The 21,054-nt window shown below is 43.1% G+C and overlaps 1 protein-coding gene across 3 annotated transcripts in view; it reads right to left on the reverse strand.

Moving 5' to 3' along the window:
* The window catches only part of TPK1 (thiamin pyrophosphokinase 1), a 252,420-nt gene that overhangs the window by 61,428 nt on the left and 169,938 nt on the right, over positions 1-21,054 (reverse strand). For all 3 annotated transcript variants that reach the window (XM_054564431.1, XM_054564429.1, XM_054564430.1), the window contains exon 8: positions 18,677-18,788. In XM_054564431.1, coding sequence (XP_054420406.1) covers positions 18,677-18,788 — 112 coding nt within the window. The remainder of the gene's footprint in view (positions 1-18,676; positions 18,789-21,054) is intronic.

Below are 21,054 nucleotides of genomic sequence, written 5' to 3' on the forward strand. Positions count from 1 at the left end.
CCAAGGAAGGAGGGACATTTTCTTAATGAAATATGAAGTGATCAAAATAAATCTGTTGACTTCTGGGTAACAAACGTGACTTCGATTGTTCCACTACATTGACTGGCAGGACACCTCCCCTCCACCCTCCCCTGAAGGGTTACACTGTTTAGGTGCAAGTGCAAGAAAGTTACTACTGTACTACTCTCATCTCCTTATTCTATTTATTCCTTCATTATTAAAATTTTATTCACGAGTGATGTTAAACAGGAAACAGTTAACCACAAGCTTTCCGCTACGACTCTGATTCCTCTGTGAGCGTCGTGGCAGGCAGGCGTGCCTCGGTGGCTGTGCTGTGTACAGCGAGGCCCCCACGGTGAGGGGAAGCGCCTACCTTTCCCACTCTGACCCGAATGCCACAGGTTCCTCGTCGGTCCCAGGAAGTGCACTGCTTTGCCACGGAGAGACGTGATTTTAAGGGTGACCTTTAACCTCTCTAATGAATTAATCAGTCAGGTACACGAGTAGCCATACTCCGTTACAGACCACTTGTGACATAATTCACAGCCCACGGAGCCACTGTGGCGCCTGAGCACCGCTGCCGGCCTGCCTGGCCACAGCCGGGGGCCGTGCGCGCTGCCTGGCCCAGGGAGGGCTGCGGGAGGGACTCCGGGCGGCCACGTCTTTCCGGCTCAAGCATTAGTCCTTGTCGTGGTCCAAACTTTGTTCAGTTACTTGCTTTTCTTTAGCACCCTCTCCCTGACAGATGTTTTAAACTTTCTCCGTCCTAACTACAGGGTGGGGCAAAGGCAGATTAACAGTGGTTTGTATGGAAAATAACACAATAATTAACAAATGATAATACAGGAGTAAACTCCGTGTTTCGCGCACTCACGAGGGTCAGCCTGCCTTTGCCTGCCCCGTGTGAGCCAGTCCCGCGGGCTGACACTGAGGCCCACACCGCGGCCGCTGAGCGCCTACACCCCCGAGCCCCTGCCCTGGGCACCCCGCCCTGCGCCTCTCCTTTTGCCCTGTTTCTAGTCCCCAAGGGGGAGCTCAGCACCCCGCCTCCCAAGCCCGGCCGCCGGTCTCCCCGGACGTGTCACTTCCACACCCCCTTCCTCCCCATCTCCCCCGGGGTCTTGCGGTTGCCTGGCTCCTTCTGACTATTGTCATAAACAGACTTCTTTGACTTTGGACTGACAAAGGCCTCCTTGGTAATGAAACGGACATACCTTATAATGTTTCCTGTATCACTGATGAACTTTTTAAAACAAACCTAATAAATCAATAAACTTTTTAAAACAAACCTAATAAATCTGTTATTGTGTTCTCAACATGCATTTGACTCTTTATAACCCCTTCAAAAATAGAAATCTGGCTCCTGTCCCTACTATGCTACTACTTTTCAGGATTTTCAAGAGTGACCAAAACATTCTGTCAGTGAAGCCCGACACTTGTAACTCGTCTGCACACGCTTCTACATCCTGACCCCTCTTTCAATGGCGGCTTCTTTCTCTGATACATAACCTCTGTGGTCCTTTCCGCTCCCTGTCTTGCTCGCTGTTCCTTCTCAGCCTTTTGTCCAGGACCCACCATTTCTTACCAACCTGCAAATATAACCCTTCCCCAAGGTTACAAAACCATTTCCTTAGTCACTTCTAGTTAATAACGTTACAGCATTATATAAGATCTGAATACGAAAAAGCAACTTGAATAAGGAATCCTATTATTAATCAAGTCAATTAAATACCTACTATTACGAATTTCACTAAATAGGATGGGGAGCAAAACCTGAAGGAACCATAAACTAAAGACAGGGACAATCTCATGAGTGGAGAAGATAAAGGTACAAAGTCACTGGGCAAGCCCAGGCCCTCTTTTCCCCTCCACACAGCGCTGGGGGCGTGGTGCAGGAAGCCGGGCGGCGATTTCCCTGTCTTCCTTCTTTTTGCACAGCAAATATTGTAAATTTCATGAATAAAGACAGAACGATGAGAGAATCAATGTCATTTGCCTTTGTTTTTATGATACTTGCCCTCAAATTATAGTTTCAATCTATTTTCAATAACTAAAAAGGGAATGTCAAGATGAAATGCTTCAGGGGTATCCAGCCCGCCGCCCAGGTGGCTGTGCACGTGGCCTGACACAAAATTGTAAGTTTACTCAAAACCTTTTTTAGGCTCACCAGTTCTCATTACTGTTTGTGTATTTAATGTGTGGCTCTAGACAACAACTCTTCTTCTGGTGCGGCCCAGGGGACGCCAGAAGGCTGGACACCCCTGCACCCTGCTTTGTGCTCCGAGCAGTAAGATAGAAGCGCCAGAGGGGAACAGTGAATTCACTGAAACTCCAAATCCTCAAGACGGGGGTTTCTACAAATCCGGTCTCCAGCTGCCCACTCCCCAGACAGGCCCCTCTGTCAACACGCACACTCGAAAACCCTCCTGGTCACACCCGTACACGGGATGGTAGGTGGCGCTGCCGTGCACCGTGTCAACAGCAGCTCCCGGCACCCTGAAAATTCAACGTATCCTCCGCTGTAGTCATCGCTTTACAGGTTTATGATAAAGAACTCTCACTGCAACGTCTTTTACTGTCATGCCTCTGACTCTGTGTCCCAATACAAAATTCATGTGGCAAAATGCACGTGCTAATTTTAAAAGGGTTGCTAATTGCCCTGAACAGGCAAGGCACCACTCCAGACGATTAGGAAGGGGCACAGATGACGAGCACCAAATACATCCTTGGGGCAGATGCGTCCCAGTACAAGGACTGAGAAATCTGCTCCTAGAACGGCCCGAACAGGTAGCAACACTGAAGAACGCACAGCACACCTTGGGGATCCAAAGGAGAGAGGGATCACCGTCAGGCAGGAAAGCTTCGGGGGACGTGGCGCGTCGGGACGCCCTGGGAGTCGGGAAGGGAGCGAGGAAGGGCGGACGCAGGCTGGGACGCGGGCAGGCAGGTCGCGTCTGATGGGAAACAGCACGGGCATTGGATCGCCCGCGCTTTCCACCGGCCCTTCGGAGCAGAGGACAAAAGAGTCCAAGGCTGCTCCTGAGAATAAAGAAGAAAGGCCAATGCTAGAGATGAAAAAGATCCTATCAGCCTTCGGTGGGATACCGGTGGATTAAAAACACCCAGATTTCAATTCGTATTTTTCTTAACTATAGGTCAGGTTTAAATAGCCACTGATTTACTGCAAATAAATTTAAATGGTTAAAATAAACATCGTTTATCAGCTGTAGCTGTCAGAAAACATCACAAAGGCTTCTTGCTCTGATAATTTTTTCCAGGCACATTTTTAAAGACACACACAAATACATGCACATGCAGAAGAAGGGAAAAAAAAAAAAAAAAACAGATTTACGGATAGATAATGGAGAAAGAGAAGTTGTTAAAGTTGTTAATTTGCAGTTAAGTGTGGCCCAGAAAACAGATGTCAAAAAAAGGCCAGTGTGACTCCCCGGAAGTGAAACCTTGCGATTAAACTGAGAAATCAGCCAAAGCGACAGGTTGCTCCTGGGGCTGTGAGGAGATCGCGACACTGGGAAAGAACTGTTACCAAAGCGTATTTCACCCACTCCCACTCTGCCCCGGTGTAAATGAGGAATAATGGTCATTTCCCACTGCTGGCCTCCCTGGGAGCTGCTAAAGGATGAGGACCTTAAGCAGGAGACTACAAACTGTCACGATGACACAGGACACCATCCGCATTGCCCAGAGCCACCTGCGCACAGTGAACTCAGCACGTGAGCTCTGCGAGGGAAACCTGTACAGCACGGCGCTGTCCGTGCCTGACACAGCTTTCAAACAGGCCCCTGATGCCGGTCCTGTCACTGCTTCTCGGGGCTTCCCCAGGCCACCACCGGGGAAGGGAGGGGGAGAGGCATCAAGCAAGCTCCTGGCACTTGCACGCTGCCTCATCCGTTTCTCTGTGGCTTCAGCAGCCAGTTTTCAGACTGAAGGAACCTGCCACATCATCCACCCCGGCTCTTGGAGCCGATGAAGAGTCCACATCACATCCCAGAACCGTGTAATTCAGACCTTTCAGCATCAGAGCTTGAAACTGACTGTCATCGTTCCTCCACATTATTAACTGAAGGAAATAGCTGCATACATTTTTTCCTGCAATATTTCAAGGACAATTGAAGGTATAAATTACATAGAGAGAAGGTAAGCTACATGCTATACATTAATCTCCAGTGAGTTTCTTTGTCAAGAGGTTTAAAAAAGCATTGATTTGTTCCCTTTTTTTGGCTGTTTTATAATCTCTACCCTTTCTTGCTGGTTCAGTCCTACTGTGTGGTCCTGTGATACACTCTCTTAGCTCGAGAAGTTAATTTCTATGTAATCCGTACCTTTAGTTTCCCTTGGACTGTAGCAAAAAAAACAAAAAAGGCGCAAATATTTCTTTACTACCAACTTTATTTGAGGTACATAGACCTATCTAAGCGCCCTGTTACGTGGCTGCTTCTATTTTAGTCCAGGCATTGGGCGTTTTGTCACCTTGATCTCCCTTTTTTTAAATTTAAGCCTAGTGCCCTCCAACTATTCTCGGCTTTTTCACAGTGTGGCCTCCGAGTGCACCACAGGACAAAGTAGCAGCTCACTGCTGAGAAACCGACATGCGATCTCAAACTCTGCCACCAAGCCACCCTGCCCTGTCCCTGCTATTCCTTCTTTTTTATCCTTGAATCTTTAAATTTAAAAATCCTGTTTTAACCACTTTCCCCTCCTTTGTGAAAGGTAAATCAGTATTTTTTTTCTTGAATCCTTGAGTACCTTGAGAACGATGATGAATGTCAACATTCAGTTTATAATCACCCCAGCAATCAGGCATCACAGTGGGCAAAATTACACTTAAAACTGTACACTCCACAACTCGTTGTGAGTTCTAGCTTGTGATTTGTGGCTTGCAGAGTAGAAAGGAATGTCTTAGGTGGGGCTTAGGTGATTTTAATTGCTACGGTGTTAATTCTCTAACTCTGTCCAAATTTAGGAAAACTACTTTCATTTAGGATAAGGATTGTGAGATAGGTTATTTCACCATGTTCGAAAATTTAAAAAATACAAACCTAACTGACCAATGATGGAACCTTTTGTGTGCACAGATGACTAGGTTAGGAAAGTGAACCTGGACAATTCACTTAGCATCCTGTATCTCAGTTTCCTCAGCTGCACAAGGGGAGACCCTCTCCAAAAAAAATGGAATGATTTTCTGCAGGGCAGGCCACTTACAGTACAGGCTTCCCCCAACAGATGACTGTTCTGGGAACCCATCTGCCTCAGTGCACCAGCAGGCGTTGTTGTGAGAGGCTGCGTTCGGCTTCAGTGAATTTTTTTTGAAGACTCAACGCACTTGCCCATTTCATGATGCGTGACTCGCAAGGGCACCTGCCCGCACCACGTTGAGTGTGTTCAGCAGTTTTTGGCCAAAAATGACATGACCCCCATACCCCACCCTCCCTATTCACTCAATCTCGCCCCAAATGACTGTTTTTGTTTGTTTCCCTGGATGAAAACAGTCCTCAAAAGGAAACCGGTTTGCCGATGTGGAAGAGGTGAAACAAAAAACAGCAGATGCACTAAAAGGCATCAAAATTGACAAGTTCAAAAACTGTTCTGAGCAGCAGAAAAAACAGCTTGACAGGTGTCTTGCATCAAATGGAGAGCACTGTGAAGGTGATGGAAGTTTACAGATGTAAGAATAAACATTTTTTTATAAATAAATTCCATTTCGGGGGTCCCCCATTGTAAAATCGAAGTAATGATACTCCTCTGCATTAATAAAAGCGCCGATGTTACACTTAAATGGGAATGAGTGTGGAGAGAGGACAAGCAGGAGACACCGGAAACTTGCAAGTGCTATTCGAAATACAAAGGATGATGATTTGGACCTGTCGGAAATTACACCGACTAAGCTATTCTCATAATAAAAGTTGATTCACCGGCACCCCTTGATTCTTTCTCTATAATTCATACAATGATTAAAAGTTATTGCGTTCTCGTCTCAGTATATTAGCTGGATGGCTGAACGCACAGAGCTCACATCTGAATCAGCACAAACGTGAAACCTGGAGGATGCGAAATGGAAAGGGACCCTCGCACTCGCACTTAAGTCATTCCCATCTGTCAGCCTGTCCACATAAATACTAGGAAATCAACTCATTGAGACACCCTGGGAGGCCAACCTGAGCTATGAGGGTGCTCGTGAGCAGGGGTCAATGAAATACCAGTCTGCTCACAAGCTCCCATTGATCATATTCCCTCCAAACGCGCATTAATTGTTTTCATATTTAAATGCCTAGAATCAACCATAACAAATGTGTGTTGTCAGGTTGTTGGGAGTTTTCTAAAAACAAAACAGGATGATTATGGCATAAAGTAAATTATTGTTGGTTCCGTATAACTCTCAGTAGAATCACAAAAGGGTGAGAATTGAAGAGAAGAAAAATCATTCATGTCTGGTTCAAAATCTATAGCACAGAAAACAGAATTGGAGCTGAGTTAATGAAATATATATTTAATACACGTTTTGTAGTAGGCTATATGTCATTAGTCTGAAATGTCTGAAAATGTAATATTTGTTTACAAGTAGAATATTTGAAAATCCTTCAGAATAGCATAACCCAAAAAATAACCTTGTTCTTTTTTGTACTTTTTCTCCAGAAAAATAACACCTACTGCTGATCAGCCTCCCCACCCCAACTTTAATACCTCCCTCGTAAAAGTCGGGCCCTGGAGGTTCCCACGCTTCTCATTTTGTGCAATGACTCCTCAATGCTCATATTCAGAACTAATCAGAAGTATCTGTTTATGACTCCACAATGAATCTGTGCACATAATAAGAAAATCGAAACTTGTGCTCTATGGGAATACAAATATACGCACGGAGCACCGGTATCTGTGTGGGCAGAAGGGACAGAAGAAAAGGCGTTGGTGGCCCAGCATTTGGATGGTATGTGTGTGCTCATGAGTCAATTAACAAATCCCTGATTGATCTTTAACGGCCTCCAGAATGCTGAGATTCTAGTAACATGTGGCTCGAAAAGTAGTATGTGTCAAATTTTCCGCCCTTTATTTTTTCACCATCTTCACCTCACATCCCACTGTTGCCTGTTCCTGAGAGAAACTCTCAACTCCTCATTGCCTCAAAGGCTGAAACAGACGAAATACAGGCAGGAGAAGGAAAAAGGGAGTATCTCTGAAAAGAGACTGGTAACAACGCAGCTAAATGGAGCCTTCTCTCTGGTTTCCTTCTTGGTCCCAGGGGTCAGACTGGACGGCCACTTGGCTAAACTTGACCGCAGTCCTCGGAGAACAGAAGCCAGACTGAATGGGAGTTGTAGCCTCGTTTCCTTTTGTGGACACCAAATAAATCCCTCTCACACAATTCGTTTTCACTTTTGTTCTTATTTTGAGTCTTTATCACAAGTTTTTTGAGGTTAGATGAAGGACAGCACCAAAATTCAGTGTCTCAGTGACAACATGGCTTTCACACATCAATTTTCAGAGTAACTGTAAAGATTCAATGGTATAATTGTGTATGATAAGTATTATTTCAGAAAATTATTTCATTCATTGGTCAGAGACCTGACATGACAGACTGAATACTTGCTCCCCCACCCAAAAGTCCACACGGCCCCTGGGACCGGGGCGCAGGCTGCTCACATGGCAGGATGCAGTCTGCAAATGGCCCTGAATTAAGTGAATACCTCGCGGTGGGATTACTCTGGATCATCCGGGGGGCCCAGGGTCGTCACACACTCCCTTAAAAGGGAGGGTACAGAGTGAGAGTCTGAGAGGAAGACGAGACAGTGGCAGCAGGGGTCTGGGGGAGGTCTGGCCGTGCCGGGCCACCAGCCTGGCCCGAGGAGGAGGGACTCGAGGGCCAGGCAACGTGGGCGGCCTCCGGGAGCTGGAAACGGTGACGGAAGGAGTCTCCCCGGAGTCTGCAGGAGTGCGCTCACCAGGGCTCTGACTTTAGTCTCCTGACACCGATTTTGGAGTCTGACCTCCAAAACTGTAAGATAACAGATGGGTTATTTTAGGCCACCGGTTTGTGGTAATTTGTCACTGCAGCAATTTGAAACTCATATAGCCGAAAACATGTATCACGGGAATTTTAACAAATACGGTTATAGTTTTTAATCTACCTGTCAAATATCACATATTTTAAGTTTCCCTATCTTTATATACATATCTAACTCTATTATCAAACCTCAAAATTTTCTTGGTGGCGCGTAGTGACGGAGAACAGGAGGGAGGCCTGGAGCTGGGAATCAGGACGCCTGCGATCTAGGCTGGCGCCGACCTGAGGGAGCTGTGTGGCTAATGGGCGTCGTTTTTAACTCTTAGTTATTTCACTTGAAAATCATAGGTCTGGACAAACAATGGTAGACCTTTTTATATCATGGTACTCTAACTTTCCTAAAATCCCAGTAAAGGAGATAGAATTCTTTCTGGCTGGCTTATATATCATAGAAATAGTTATTTGCTGGCACTTAACTATAGAGAGTCCATAAAAATATCAGGATGTGGTATAACAATTAAGATTTTTTAATATATCCCATTAATAAAGAATGCAATGTTTTATTTCCATAATGTAGCCGAAAGTATAAGAAATCACTCAATGTAGCCTGAAGTAATGAACTCAGTATGTACTGTAACATTTTAAAGTTTCACCAAATACTTGAAAATATTCAGTGCCTTAAAAATAGGAATGTAAGACTTCCTTGAGAAACTTCTGTAAAAATATTGATTTAAAACTATCATCCCAAATTATATAAATTACAGAAGCAAATGTAAAACTGTAGGTACAGCTATTACAAAAAATAAATTCTTCATCCCAAACCACACACATACATTTACATAAATCTGTGAAAGAACTTTTCTTTTTAAGATTTGAGAGACTCTTAGTTGGAAGGTATTATTGGAGAAAAACCCACACTGGAATTCATAGCTACCACTTTCCATGTGTAACTAAAAACGGCCTATGGAAGCATTAACGACTCCCCTAATCAATGACGGGGAGCGCTGGGAGACCGCAAGCCGCGGACGGCTGACTGCACGTGGAGGGAGGAGGTTTGTTCGTATCCATGTTCAGAGGTCAGTGCTTTTTAAAAGCACACGTGTAGATGACTGGATACAACTTTGCTGCGAATGAGCTTCTTTCCCAGCGGGCGTGCTTACATAAACGTTCAGTGACCTGTACCTCCTCCTCGGAAGGCCCGGCCAGCCCCGGTTCGGCAGGAAGTAGAGACCCGCCAGCCCCAAGGGTCTCCCTCTCGGCTCCCCCTCCTTTCTGGCGGTGAGCACACACACAGAAGGGACAAGGTGCAGACACCTCCTGTCTCTAAATCAAGACGTACGCTAGGGGTCTCCTGCACCCGGAACCCCCTCTCTGCGGGGTCCTCCCTCCACCTGCGTCCTGCCTGCGAGACCTGCTTTGCGTGTGTTCTGCTCTTGTTGCCTTGGCTGATGTCCCTTCATGTCAGCAATACCCTGATACTAAAATCAGTTGAAGAAAAGCCTACAAAATGATGCATCTTAAGAATATGGGTGGAAAAATCCTCAGGAAAATACTAGGCAACTGAACGCAGTAAAAACAGAGATTTTGCCCATCACGATCAAGTAGAATTTACTCCAGAGATCTAAGTCTGGTTTAACACCGGAAATTTAATGACTGTAATACCTTATATCAACAGAATTTTTAAAAATTCACATTATCTTAATAGACAAATGAAAAAGCAAAATACAACACCCTTTCATGATGATAAAAAAACAAAACACTCAACAGACTAGGAATAGAATGAAATTGCCTCAATCTGATAAATGACACCTGTGAAAAACCAACAGGTAACATCTTCCTTAAGTCCTGAAAGGCTGCACGCTTTCCCCATGGTCAGGACAGGACAAGGATGTCTGTCTGTCTACTTTAGCAACTTTCACTATTATTTAAATACTATTAATACTTCAATACTATTTTAATACTATTCACTATTACACAGGAGGTTCTATCCAGGACAATTTGTCAAGAAAAATAAATGAATGGTATCCAGATTAGAAAAGAAATAAAACTACCTTTACTTGCAGATGACATGACCTCATATATAGAAAATCCTAAGAAATCTACTAAAACATCATTAGCACTAATAAATGAGTTCAGCAAGGTGCAAGATATAAGTTGATTAAAAAAAAATCAATGTTCCTATACACCTACAGTGAACAATCCAAAAATGAAATTAAGAAAATGATTCCATTTACAATGACATCAAAGTAATACAATACTTAAGAGTAAATTTAAGAAAATATGTGGAAGACTTATATGAAGAAAAAAGCTTTGTTGAAAAAAATAATAATTTAAATAAAAGTATCCCAAGTTGACAGATTAGAAGAGTTAACATTATGATGGCTATGCTATACTTCCTAAACTGATGTATGGAATCAACACAAACCCTATCAGAAACCTAGCTGATTACTTTGTAGAAATCAACAAATTAATTCTTGATCCTTACCTCACACTACATATATAATAATTAATTCAAAATGGATTGAAGACCTAAATGTATGAAAAGAAACCCCATAAATTCTTAGAAAACACAGGACTAAATCCTTGAGACACTGAATTCTTAGATATGACACCAAAAGCATGAAGAACAAAAGAAAAAATAAGTTGGGCTTCCTCGAAATTAAAAATGACTGTGTTTCCAAGAATACCATTAAGACAGTGAAAAGTCTACAGGATGGGAGAAAATATATGTAAATCTTAGATAAGGGACTGTATCTAGAATATATAAAGAACTCTAACAACTCAGTAATAAAAAGACAAATAACCAAATTTTAAGAGTCAATGGATCTCCACAGAAGGCATACAAATGGCCAATAAGTACCTGAAAAAAAATGCTCCATCTCTTTAGTCGTCAGGGAAATATAAATCCAAACCAAAATGAGACACTACTTCATACCCACTAGGATAGCTAAAAATCAGAGTCAGATAAAAGTAAGTGTTAGCAAGGCTGTGGACAGGTAAGGACTTTCATACACCGCCAGTGGGAATGGAAAATGGTGCAGTCACTTCAGGAAAGGGTTTAGCAGTTCCTCAACAGCTGAACATGAAGTTACTATCTGACCTGGCAAGTCCATCGAGACAGATACCCTTGAGGAATGAAAGCATGTCCACACAGAAACTTATACATGAATGTTTATAGAAGCATCACTCGTGTAGTCAAAAAATGGGAATAATCTGGTGTCCCTTACTGGGCAAATAAGCAAAACGTGGGCTACCTATACAGTGAAATGTTACTTGGCTATAAAAAGGAATGGAATGCTGATGTATTCTATGGTATCAATAAATTTTTAACACATACACTAAGTAAAAGAAGCCATTCACAAAAATCCATCTATTATATGATTCTCTTTGTCAGAAAGCACAGAACAAGGAAATCCATGGAGAGAGGAGGAGTTAGATTAGCGGTTGCTTAGGGCGGGGGGAAGGGCGCGGTGGGGGCAGGAGGAGGGATACTTGTGTTTTCTTTTTGAGGTGATGGATGGGTTCTGATGGTTGCCCATATCAGTGCATATCCTAAATACCATTTAATTATATACTTTAAATAAGTGAATTTTATAGTATGTGAATTCTCAATAAAACTGCTAAAAACGTGCCATTTCTTTCTAGTTTGGTTTACTAGTACTAGAAGGAACGCTTGCCTTCTAGAACAATCTAGTGGTCTGATTCCTTTTGCTTAAATGGCTCACAGTCGTGGCCACAATCCTTTTTAGTACACACATTGGACCTTTTTCACGTGCAAACAGCGGTGACCTCCTCAGCCCTCTGTCCCAGGGCTTCCTCTTACCTACTTCGTGAAGCCAGAGTTAAGCGATCTTTCTGCATAACTCATTTCACGTTTTGTAAGAGACCATAACAGCATGTGTTGCTTTAAACATCTTAGATAATTACAATTTGGTTCGTTCAAAAATAATTTTCTAAAGAGTAAAATAATGACTCATACAAATATAAAATGAACACATTTAAAGATGTCATTTTAAGTCATTAATTAGTAAGAAAACAAGTAATGTAAATACCTGGTTCAGAGAAGGCTACAAACAACAGACATACGTAGAGATGACGAGGGATACTGAAATGGATTTGCTAACAGGGAGAAAACCGGCCACTCCTGTGGGGTGATAATCCACTGCATCTTCCCAGAACAGAAGTTCAACTGCCTTACGGAGCAGGAACCCTGCACATCATGGTGAGTACTTAACCAGTTAACATCTAAGTCCACAGCTGCAGAACAGACGCTGCGTGGCCAGGGTCTCAGATAGCTCTTGAAGGAACCTTGACAATAGGACTAACAATACATTGAAAGATGCCAGGAATCTTTTTGTCCATTGCAACTTTTCACAACAGGTTTGAGTGGTACGTCAAAGTGTATAGTTTGATGATTTTGTTTTTATTCTATTTGATCAACTATGTTTCATCAGTTTTATCATGTGCATTTTACTCATCTCTGCAATTTTAACTAGTAGTACTTTTCTTAGTTACATAAATAATAATACATCTTAGAATTGATGACCTTTTAGATGGGATGAAATACAGTCATTTAAAAACTTCACATGACATACTTCCGCTACATGTTCTTTGGGGAAGACCTAGCCCCGCCTACCCTCCCCTCGCCCAAGAAAAGGCCACCCTTCAATCTCTAAAGCACATATTTTAAGTAAAAATTTTAACATCTTCAATTCAAAGCGGGTCTTAGACTTTTAACAAATTAAGATATGAAATACATTATCATTGAACGAGACAGGAAATATTGATGTCACAGTTTCAGAGCGCTTTAAGCATTGATCTAGAAAAGCAATAATTAAAACAATAACAGAGACATCTAAAAATATGAAAGATCCCACACATTAGTGGCACTAGCTGACAAAGGATTATAACAGTAAGTGGATACAGCTATTGTTGAACCATGACAACTGATTACAATCACTTTCTGCACCATACTAGAGTCATAATCCAGTGTTTCTCCTGGAAACAGCATTATTAGCTAGTGTGGTTGTACAGGTGCTCAACCATTCCCTTGTTAGGCTGGCATGTAAAAATCCTCAGAGAACTCCTGCCTGTACACACTTAGTACAAATTATTTTCCATTGAGATGAAAAAATCTTTTCAAACTCTTTGTTCACATTTTTCTTATTTCATAACTCACTTGGGTTGGGAGATTTGAAATTCTTTCAGTGAATGAAATAAAATTAGTTCATTCTGTCATTTATTACTATGCTTCTTTGACAAAACACAAAAGAAGGAACAATGAACACATAATTTCATACTCAACTTGAACATTCTAAACTGCAGTCCTGGGAAAATGGAGGGTAACTCCATTTAGTATTTTTCTTAGAAAAAAGTACAGAGAAGTTAAAAGTTCTGTCCCTCAGAATTTTTATTTTCCTGCCTGATGACTTTCCGCTCCCACCCATCGTTTTCTTCCCCATCTCCTTCACGTTCCCTCGTTCACAGCTACCTTCCTCTTGTTTTGTCTTTATCCTGAATTCAGTTTAGTGATGTTTTTGACATCAACATATTTTACGTGGGAAGTCTTTCACTTTGTTTATCAATTGGAAACAAAGAAAAATAGCACTGAAGACTTCAATGAAAATTTTGAGTGCATCAACTGCTAATGTGAATTTGGGCAAATCATCAACTAGAATTTTGTACTACCATGTCTTTATCTGCAACATGAGGATATCTGAAAATTTCCAGAATCAATGAATTACACCAATTACCAGAGCTAAGGAAAACCAACTAAAACAACAAAAAAAGGTTGCACTGAAACATTGCAATAAAACTGTAGACTATCAAAGAAAACGATATGGATAAGATGGATAACATTAAAGACAGATTATAAACAAGAATTAGTTTGATTGACTGGATTCTTTAACAGCAACAGCAGAAACCCATAAGGCTCTGGCTAAAAGAAAGTTAAAATATATTATATTTGTAGCTAAGATGTCCATCAAGATGGGGGATGAAGCAAAGCCTTTGTCTCAGGGACAGAAGAGCAGACTCTTACTAATGCTCTCATTCCCTCTGGTGGGCTCTCGTTTTACACTGGGTGACAACCCCTTCGACAGAAAACTGCATGTCCCAGCCTCCTTTGCTGCTGGGGCAGCTATTTGACCCATCTGGCCACTAAGGCAAAAGGCTAGATGCAGAAAGGACTCCTGGGAATTCTGGGGATCGTGGAGGCCTTGTGCTCTGCACTGCCCCATCCTTCTCTCTTTTCTACCCTCCCTCCTGACGCTGAATGGGGGCACAGCGCCTGGTCGCAGCAGACGGCCTGTGACGCTCACGCACAAGGCGGGGAAGACAGCGGCCCTGCCTGCAGGCCGGCTCGCGTCAGCGCTGGTGCGGGCAGGAGCACAGCGGGCTCCTTTTTGGAATGTACACAGTAAGCTTTACTTTGATCTCAACTCTCCAATTAAAAGAACATTTAGAATTTAAACAGACAGTGTATATTCTATATACTTTGAACAAAAATACTCAGAACACAAATTGAGTTGAATAGAAATGGCTACACTTGTGTGACGAGGAACAAACTGCCAAGAGGCCTGGAAATCCTCTCAGAATGGGAAGTGTAGATGCACGTGAACACTTCAGTGCTGACAATGGCAGCGGACTTCATAGCCTTCCGAATTCTAGTTCGTAAAACTAAACTTTAAAAGTTTTATTTAAATCATGGCTACCACACTCAAGAGTAATGTTTATATCCAAGAAATGAATATATTTCATCCTTAAATGAAACCTAGAAGCTTTTGCTGAAAGGATGAGAACTCACTACTTAAACTATGATGTATAAATATCACAGCACTCTATTCTTATATATTAGAAACCATTTCACTGTACTTCGCAAAAAAATAGGCTATTGTTTCAGTTATAACTGAACACAATGCTGTTTGTTACAGACTGAAAAAGACAGAAAACTTGATTATTAACAAAAATATGACTCTAGAAAATCTAAGTGAATCTCTAGTCATATTTTTAGAAATAATAAAATTGTTCAGTGATATATTAATACAACATACTAAAATTAATTGTATGCCTATATGCCACCAATGAACTCACAAAATTAATTTTTAAAAAAGATATAACTTATAATGGCAACACAAAATATAGGGTTTCTTGAAATAAGTCTTATATAATAGATATACCATATTTATGGAGAAAATTTTTTAATTATTGAGAGCAATGAAAAGTTCAAAGTAAAGAGATAAACTATAAATTATGTAAACAAAAAGATATACAATTTCATACAGAAATTTTCTTCCCCAATTGTTCTATTCTCTCCAAATTACTCTGTAAATGAAACATAATTCCAATAAAAGTTACAATGGACTTGCATATGATAGTTGTTAAGCTAATGCTAAAATTTATGCAGAAGAGCAGAAAGCCAAAAATAGCCGTGAAAATTATGAAGAACAAGGTTAGGAGACTCAACTGACCACATTCCAGTGTTTATTATAAAGCACTGGTAACTGAGGCAGCGCAGTATCAGTACAGGAAGAATGAAAGCAAGGACACAATGGGGATCCGAGAAACGTCCCGGCAGACAGGAGCACCCCCGGTGCATCGCAAGCCACGGAGGAAGGGTGACAAACGATGCCGGGGCAACTGGTTATCAGTAAGGAAAAAACTCTATCTCTAACTCAAGATATACACAAGAATCAATTTCAAGTGAAAGAAAAGACCTAAAACTAAAGCATAAAACTAAAATATCAGAATATCTTTATGGCCATGGGGAATAGAATGACAACTTAGGACACAAATATTATAAATCTTAAAGAAAAAGATTCATACATTTGACTACCTTTAACTTCCCACAATCTCTGTAATACAAAAATGCCAGACACAAAATTAAACTATAGAGAGGAAGATGATACTGGTAATCAGGATCTGGAGAACTTCTAACAATTGGTAAGGAATAAACCAAATCAGCCCATTGGCTAACGGGCAAGAGAAAGTAGCGGTCCACCGATGAGGGAACCCGCACAACGAGCACCTACAGAAGGACTCCCCCCTCCCCCACCCCCGCAGAGTCCACAGTGAAGTATCATTGACGTGGACCAGGTCAGCAAAAACGACCCGATGTGACAGGACCTCGAACCGCGTGATGACACGGAGCTCAGGGGCTCTTATATACCCCTGGGAGGGGTGCTCATGGGCAGAGCCAGCGTCCGAGCTGCACGGGGGACCGCCTGAGGGTGGGGGCGCCCTCAGCTGGGACGCGGTCATTCTACTGCCAGCTGCGGCAGGCCTAGGGAAACTCCGGAACCAGACCCATGTCACAGCATGATTGCAGCACGCTGTTACGACACAAAACACGGTAGAGAGTCACTTCTGGGTGACGTGTGCATAGGCATCCATTGCACTTTTTAAAAAGACAGGGTGTGATGGGAGATACTGCAACCTGCATGGGAGGAAGCAGCGAGGCAGGCTGCTTCCCGGCCCGGCGGCCTCCTATTTCAGAGCAGGCGTGGTCGCGGAGGACCCAGCCCGGGGACCGCGGGAGGGGCTCTGGTGCACGAGGCCTCGCTCACACTCCGTGACCCAGGAAGCAGCAGCCCCTGACTAAGCCACTGCATCCCCACCCTCCTCCAGGCTCCGCCCCAGACAGTCCCTAGGTCGGTGTGACTGACAAAATGACTCTGACCTCAGCGCTCTGTTGCCATAGACAATGACGCTGAGTGAGCAGGGCTCCTCCAGGTAAAGACGGGTTCTTTTCAAGTCAACACGATGTCATTTCACAGTTATTTTTATTACTGTTTTGAGGTCATATCACCTATCAGAAGATCCCATTAATGATCACTTTCGTCACAGCTAATTCACGAAACGCTGTGTCTCAGCTCTATTGCTTTGTTATACTTGATGAAGTTATTTACTTTCATTAAGTTGCAGAGAAAAAAGTAATTATTTCAAAAGTCAAAGTAATCTGTAAATACGTAAATAAGTAATAGTGTGTAGTCTCAGCAGGATCAAACCGTAGCCCACGAAGGCAGGCTAAAAGCCCTACCCCGCCATGCCCCAGGCCCCCTCCCACTGTGAACGTCATTGTGCAGAATTCGGATGTGCACGTGCCATGGGGCACAGTGGCCGAGAGGACACCCTACAGAGCCCCGAGAGCCAGGTCCAACCCCATGCGCCTGGCCTGTTACCATAAAATACAGGAAGCTCAGGCCACTGCCCGCAGAGCCAAGCCTCGCTTCACTGTGCGTGGGGCTCCTCCCGTCCTGGTATCAGCCACGGAAAGCGAGGTCACCACCGACCCAGGGGGATGTTCACCGCTGTATACACGGGTCCTCGGAAAGAACGGGAACTCTAAAAAGTACAACTGTTTTAGGCTGGGACGTTTCTCGAGAGTTTCTAACGGGAGCTCACGTCGGGTTCAGCTAACCAGCTTCGAAGCCTGCCCTGCATTTCTGAGCACGGGAGACCTGTTCTCACCGTCCTTTACATTCTGATGAGTTCTCCAGACATTTGCTTCGAAATATCGAGTGTTTCCCTAATTGCTTCAGCAGTGGCTCATACAGAGTTCTTTTAAAGTATCTTTTCATCTTTAAATTATTTATTTCTTGAAATATTTATTTCTTTGTGGGAACCTGAAAGCTTTGCATGCTATAACCAAATGATATGGTTCCATAGTGGACTTTTTACAACCTGAGAGGTATTGGTCAGTCAGGAGAGAATCCTTTTGATATTCCATCAGAGACCTTTGATTAAATTACTGCTCTTCTTAAAGAGGCTCCCGCTGATTCCCAGGGCCTGATGGCTCCTCTGCAATCAGCATTCTTTCATGAATGGACCCACATCCTTTTTTGTTCTTTTCAAACCAGAGAGTTTTAGTATAACTGGGACCTAATGCAGTTAATATGTGCCAGGAAGACATTTTAAATTTGCTAAGATCAGCGAATCTTATGAAAAGAACGCTCTCTCTGTTAGGTAGAACAGCTGCCTCTCTGGAAAAGTCAAGGAGGTTTCAAGCTCACAAAATCCTGAGGACAGCTGGGCAGAGAGTTCTCTGGGTGTGGTTCGGAAGTGCAATCCACACAAGGAAAAACTGGGCTTTGTCAAAATTAAGTGAATGAGTTCAGTTCATGAAAGTTCTGAAAATCAAGAGATAAGCCAAAGATTCTGAGAAAATATCTGCAGGTCATATACCTGATAAAGGACTTGTATCTGGGATATACATAGGAGCCTTACAACTCAACCTATAAAGAGAAATAACGCGACTAAAATAAGGGCAAAAGATCTGCATAGACATTACTCCAAAGAAAACACACAAATGGTCCATAAACACATGGAAGGGTGTTCAGTGTCATTAGTTACCAGCAAAAGGCAAATAAAAGCCATGGTGAGAGAGCGCTTCTTACCCACTAGGATGTGTGTTAGGAAAGTAGGTCATATGAAGCGCTGGGGTGGGGGGGGGCGGCCGGGAGGGGTGTGGCGAGGCCGGAACCCTCACGCAGCGCTGGCGGGAACGGAAGCGGCGCAGCCCCTTGGAACAGCCTGGCGGTCCCACCGAGGCTCAGCAGCCCCTTACCTTACGATGCAGCATCTCCTCTCCTAGGGGGACGGCAGGGGTAACTTTCCAAAAGAAAGAGAGGAAACCTTGCTTTGAGCAAGGGCTCTACTTACTGAGGTTCCACTTCAGGCCCGTCGTCGTGACCTGCTTGCAGGGCTGTCCCACAGGAATGAGGCCACACCAGTCACCTTCCATCCCAGTGTCGACGTGCAGCTTGTGCTTCCCCTGAGGCAGAGGAGGGGGCTCATTAATACAGGGCCAGAGAGGGAGGGGCGCTAGGCGAAGGCCTGGCAGCAACTGAAGTCGTACGTGCTGAGTAACACCAGGAACTTCCGCCTGACTTAATCCTAGTGACAATGTTAGGAGGCAGGTTGTTGTTAATTAGCACTTTTACGTATGAGGAAACTAAAGCTGGCAGAGATTAAATGGGTCCAGGACCACACGGAGCCAAGGGGCAGAGTAAGGATTCCTACCTGTTCCTACCTGCCCATTCCAGAGTCTAAGCTGATTCCACACGCTACAGACGCGGCACTGTGTGATGCAGAATTCTAGGGTCTTAACCAAACCCTTGCTCAGGTGTAAGTGAAACACTGGTTCCTAAGTAAAACCTCTGCTTTTTGTGAGAAACGAGATTCTGAATTTCAGCTTTAATGTCAACTCTCCTCTTGGCTAACCTGTTTCCTTCATCACAGAACACCAGCAGGTGCCCGACAGGAGGCGCCTCAGCTCGGAAGCGGTGTCCACTCAAAGGATCGAGCATGTTTCTTCCACTATGGTTACAAAACTCCCACAATGTACCATGCTCTCAAGTTTTCCCATTTATGAGAAGATTAAAGTTAAATGCAATGCTCAATCAAAGCTACAAATTTGCTCTTAAAAGAATATTTGGAAACTCCTCTTCTTCTACAAAGTAATGATTTTCCATTTTTGTTCTAGGCATTATCCTTCAGGTACATGGTCTTTATAGACAGATACCTCAAGTCCTTATGGGAAATGCCAAGGTATACATTCAATAATAGAATTAAGAAAGTATTTTTCATTGTTCTTATATCCCAGAAGGAATACATTCCAAAGGATATTCTTTATTTTAATAAACTAATGTTTTAAAATATATATAATTACAACTTATTACAAGGCTAAGGTATCTAAGTATCTTTTAATAGTCATTTTACTTTTATTCCAATGACACCTTTTGTTCTCTGTTATAAACTTCTGAGAACTTTATTTAAAGCCTCAATATATGAGTAGGTTCTTTTTGTATTAATCAAAGGATCGCTGTTATTAGAAAAACAATTCCCTAGGTTTCATATCAGACCTTGAAATTTAGCACAAATTCATTCGGCTTTTCAGTACCTATATAATTCATACACATAGGTATACTTTGAACACTTGGAGGGCACAAACTTGATTAAAAGGGCTTAAAGATATTCAACTGCAGAAACAAATTCTAAAGGAAATTTAAAATACATTTGGAAGTTGAAAAGATAGGCAACGCAGGTCAATGTACAGAAAGCAATGGATCAGATGTACACGGAGAGGCGTGGGTGGATTAGAAATCAGTGTGTAGAAGGCAGCGGAATCAGGATAAATTAGATAACACAGCTATGTAAATTAAAATAAATACAAACACAACAAAATACTTTTTCTAATATGTACACACTAACACGTTTGTCTACAGGAAGGGTAAGGAGAGCGAACGTGGTGCAGGGATAGAGGGAAGGAACCCACCGGGCGATGCGGAATCCTGCCTGAGGCCCGCGAAGATGATGTGCCAAGAACTGATGGGCACTAGTGAGTAAAATAACAGATACGTTATCTAGATACAAGGCAATACAAGACCTAGAAATCCTTACACACTTCTGAAGAAAAAAGTAAATAAAGTATTCTAAAAATTCTGAACAGAAATTAAAGAAAGAGGAATAATTGGAATACAGCCATAGATAAACTCAGGGATGAAATAAAAACTAATCTCATTCTTGAATAATAATCTTTGATGATTTACTTTTTGTACCAATTCAGAGTGGAAGCACAGACATCACTATTGTTGTTTTACAAAATTTATACAGATTACAGTGCAAAAGGGATGCTATGATTGTCCTAAGTCTTGGGTGAGGGAAAGGGGGAGAAAGTACAATGGCCCTAAACTTGGCATCATTTTACGTGTGTGGAAATCAAGGAATTGTGCCTGAGGTTGTAGGTTTTAAAGAGGATTTAAAGTTGTTCCTGGCCAGAGGACCTGGTAACGTGGACAACGCGGGGTCAAGGGGCCTCACCCGTGGCAGTGGACAGGGGGTCTTCAGCCGGCTGTGCTTCCCACCCCCGAACCCCCGCGCCAGCGTGCGCGTCGGGCCGTTCCCACAGCGGCGCGCACCAGGGCTGTGATGCGTGCCCGGCCGGCAAAGCACGGAGAGGCAGAAAGGATACAGATCCGGGCCCGGCCAGGCGCGGGCAGCGGGGGCGGCGGGCGAGCTGTGTGCGACCTGAAGGCGGC

The sequence above is a fragment of the Pteronotus mesoamericanus genome, unplaced genomic scaffold (genome assembly GCF_021234165.1).
Source record: "Pteronotus mesoamericanus isolate MK-2021 breed Mesoamerican mustached bat unplaced genomic scaffold, CSHL_Meso_final scaffold_85, whole genome shotgun sequence".
Taxonomy (NCBI): domain Eukaryota; kingdom Metazoa; phylum Chordata; class Mammalia; order Chiroptera; family Mormoopidae; genus Pteronotus; species Pteronotus mesoamericanus.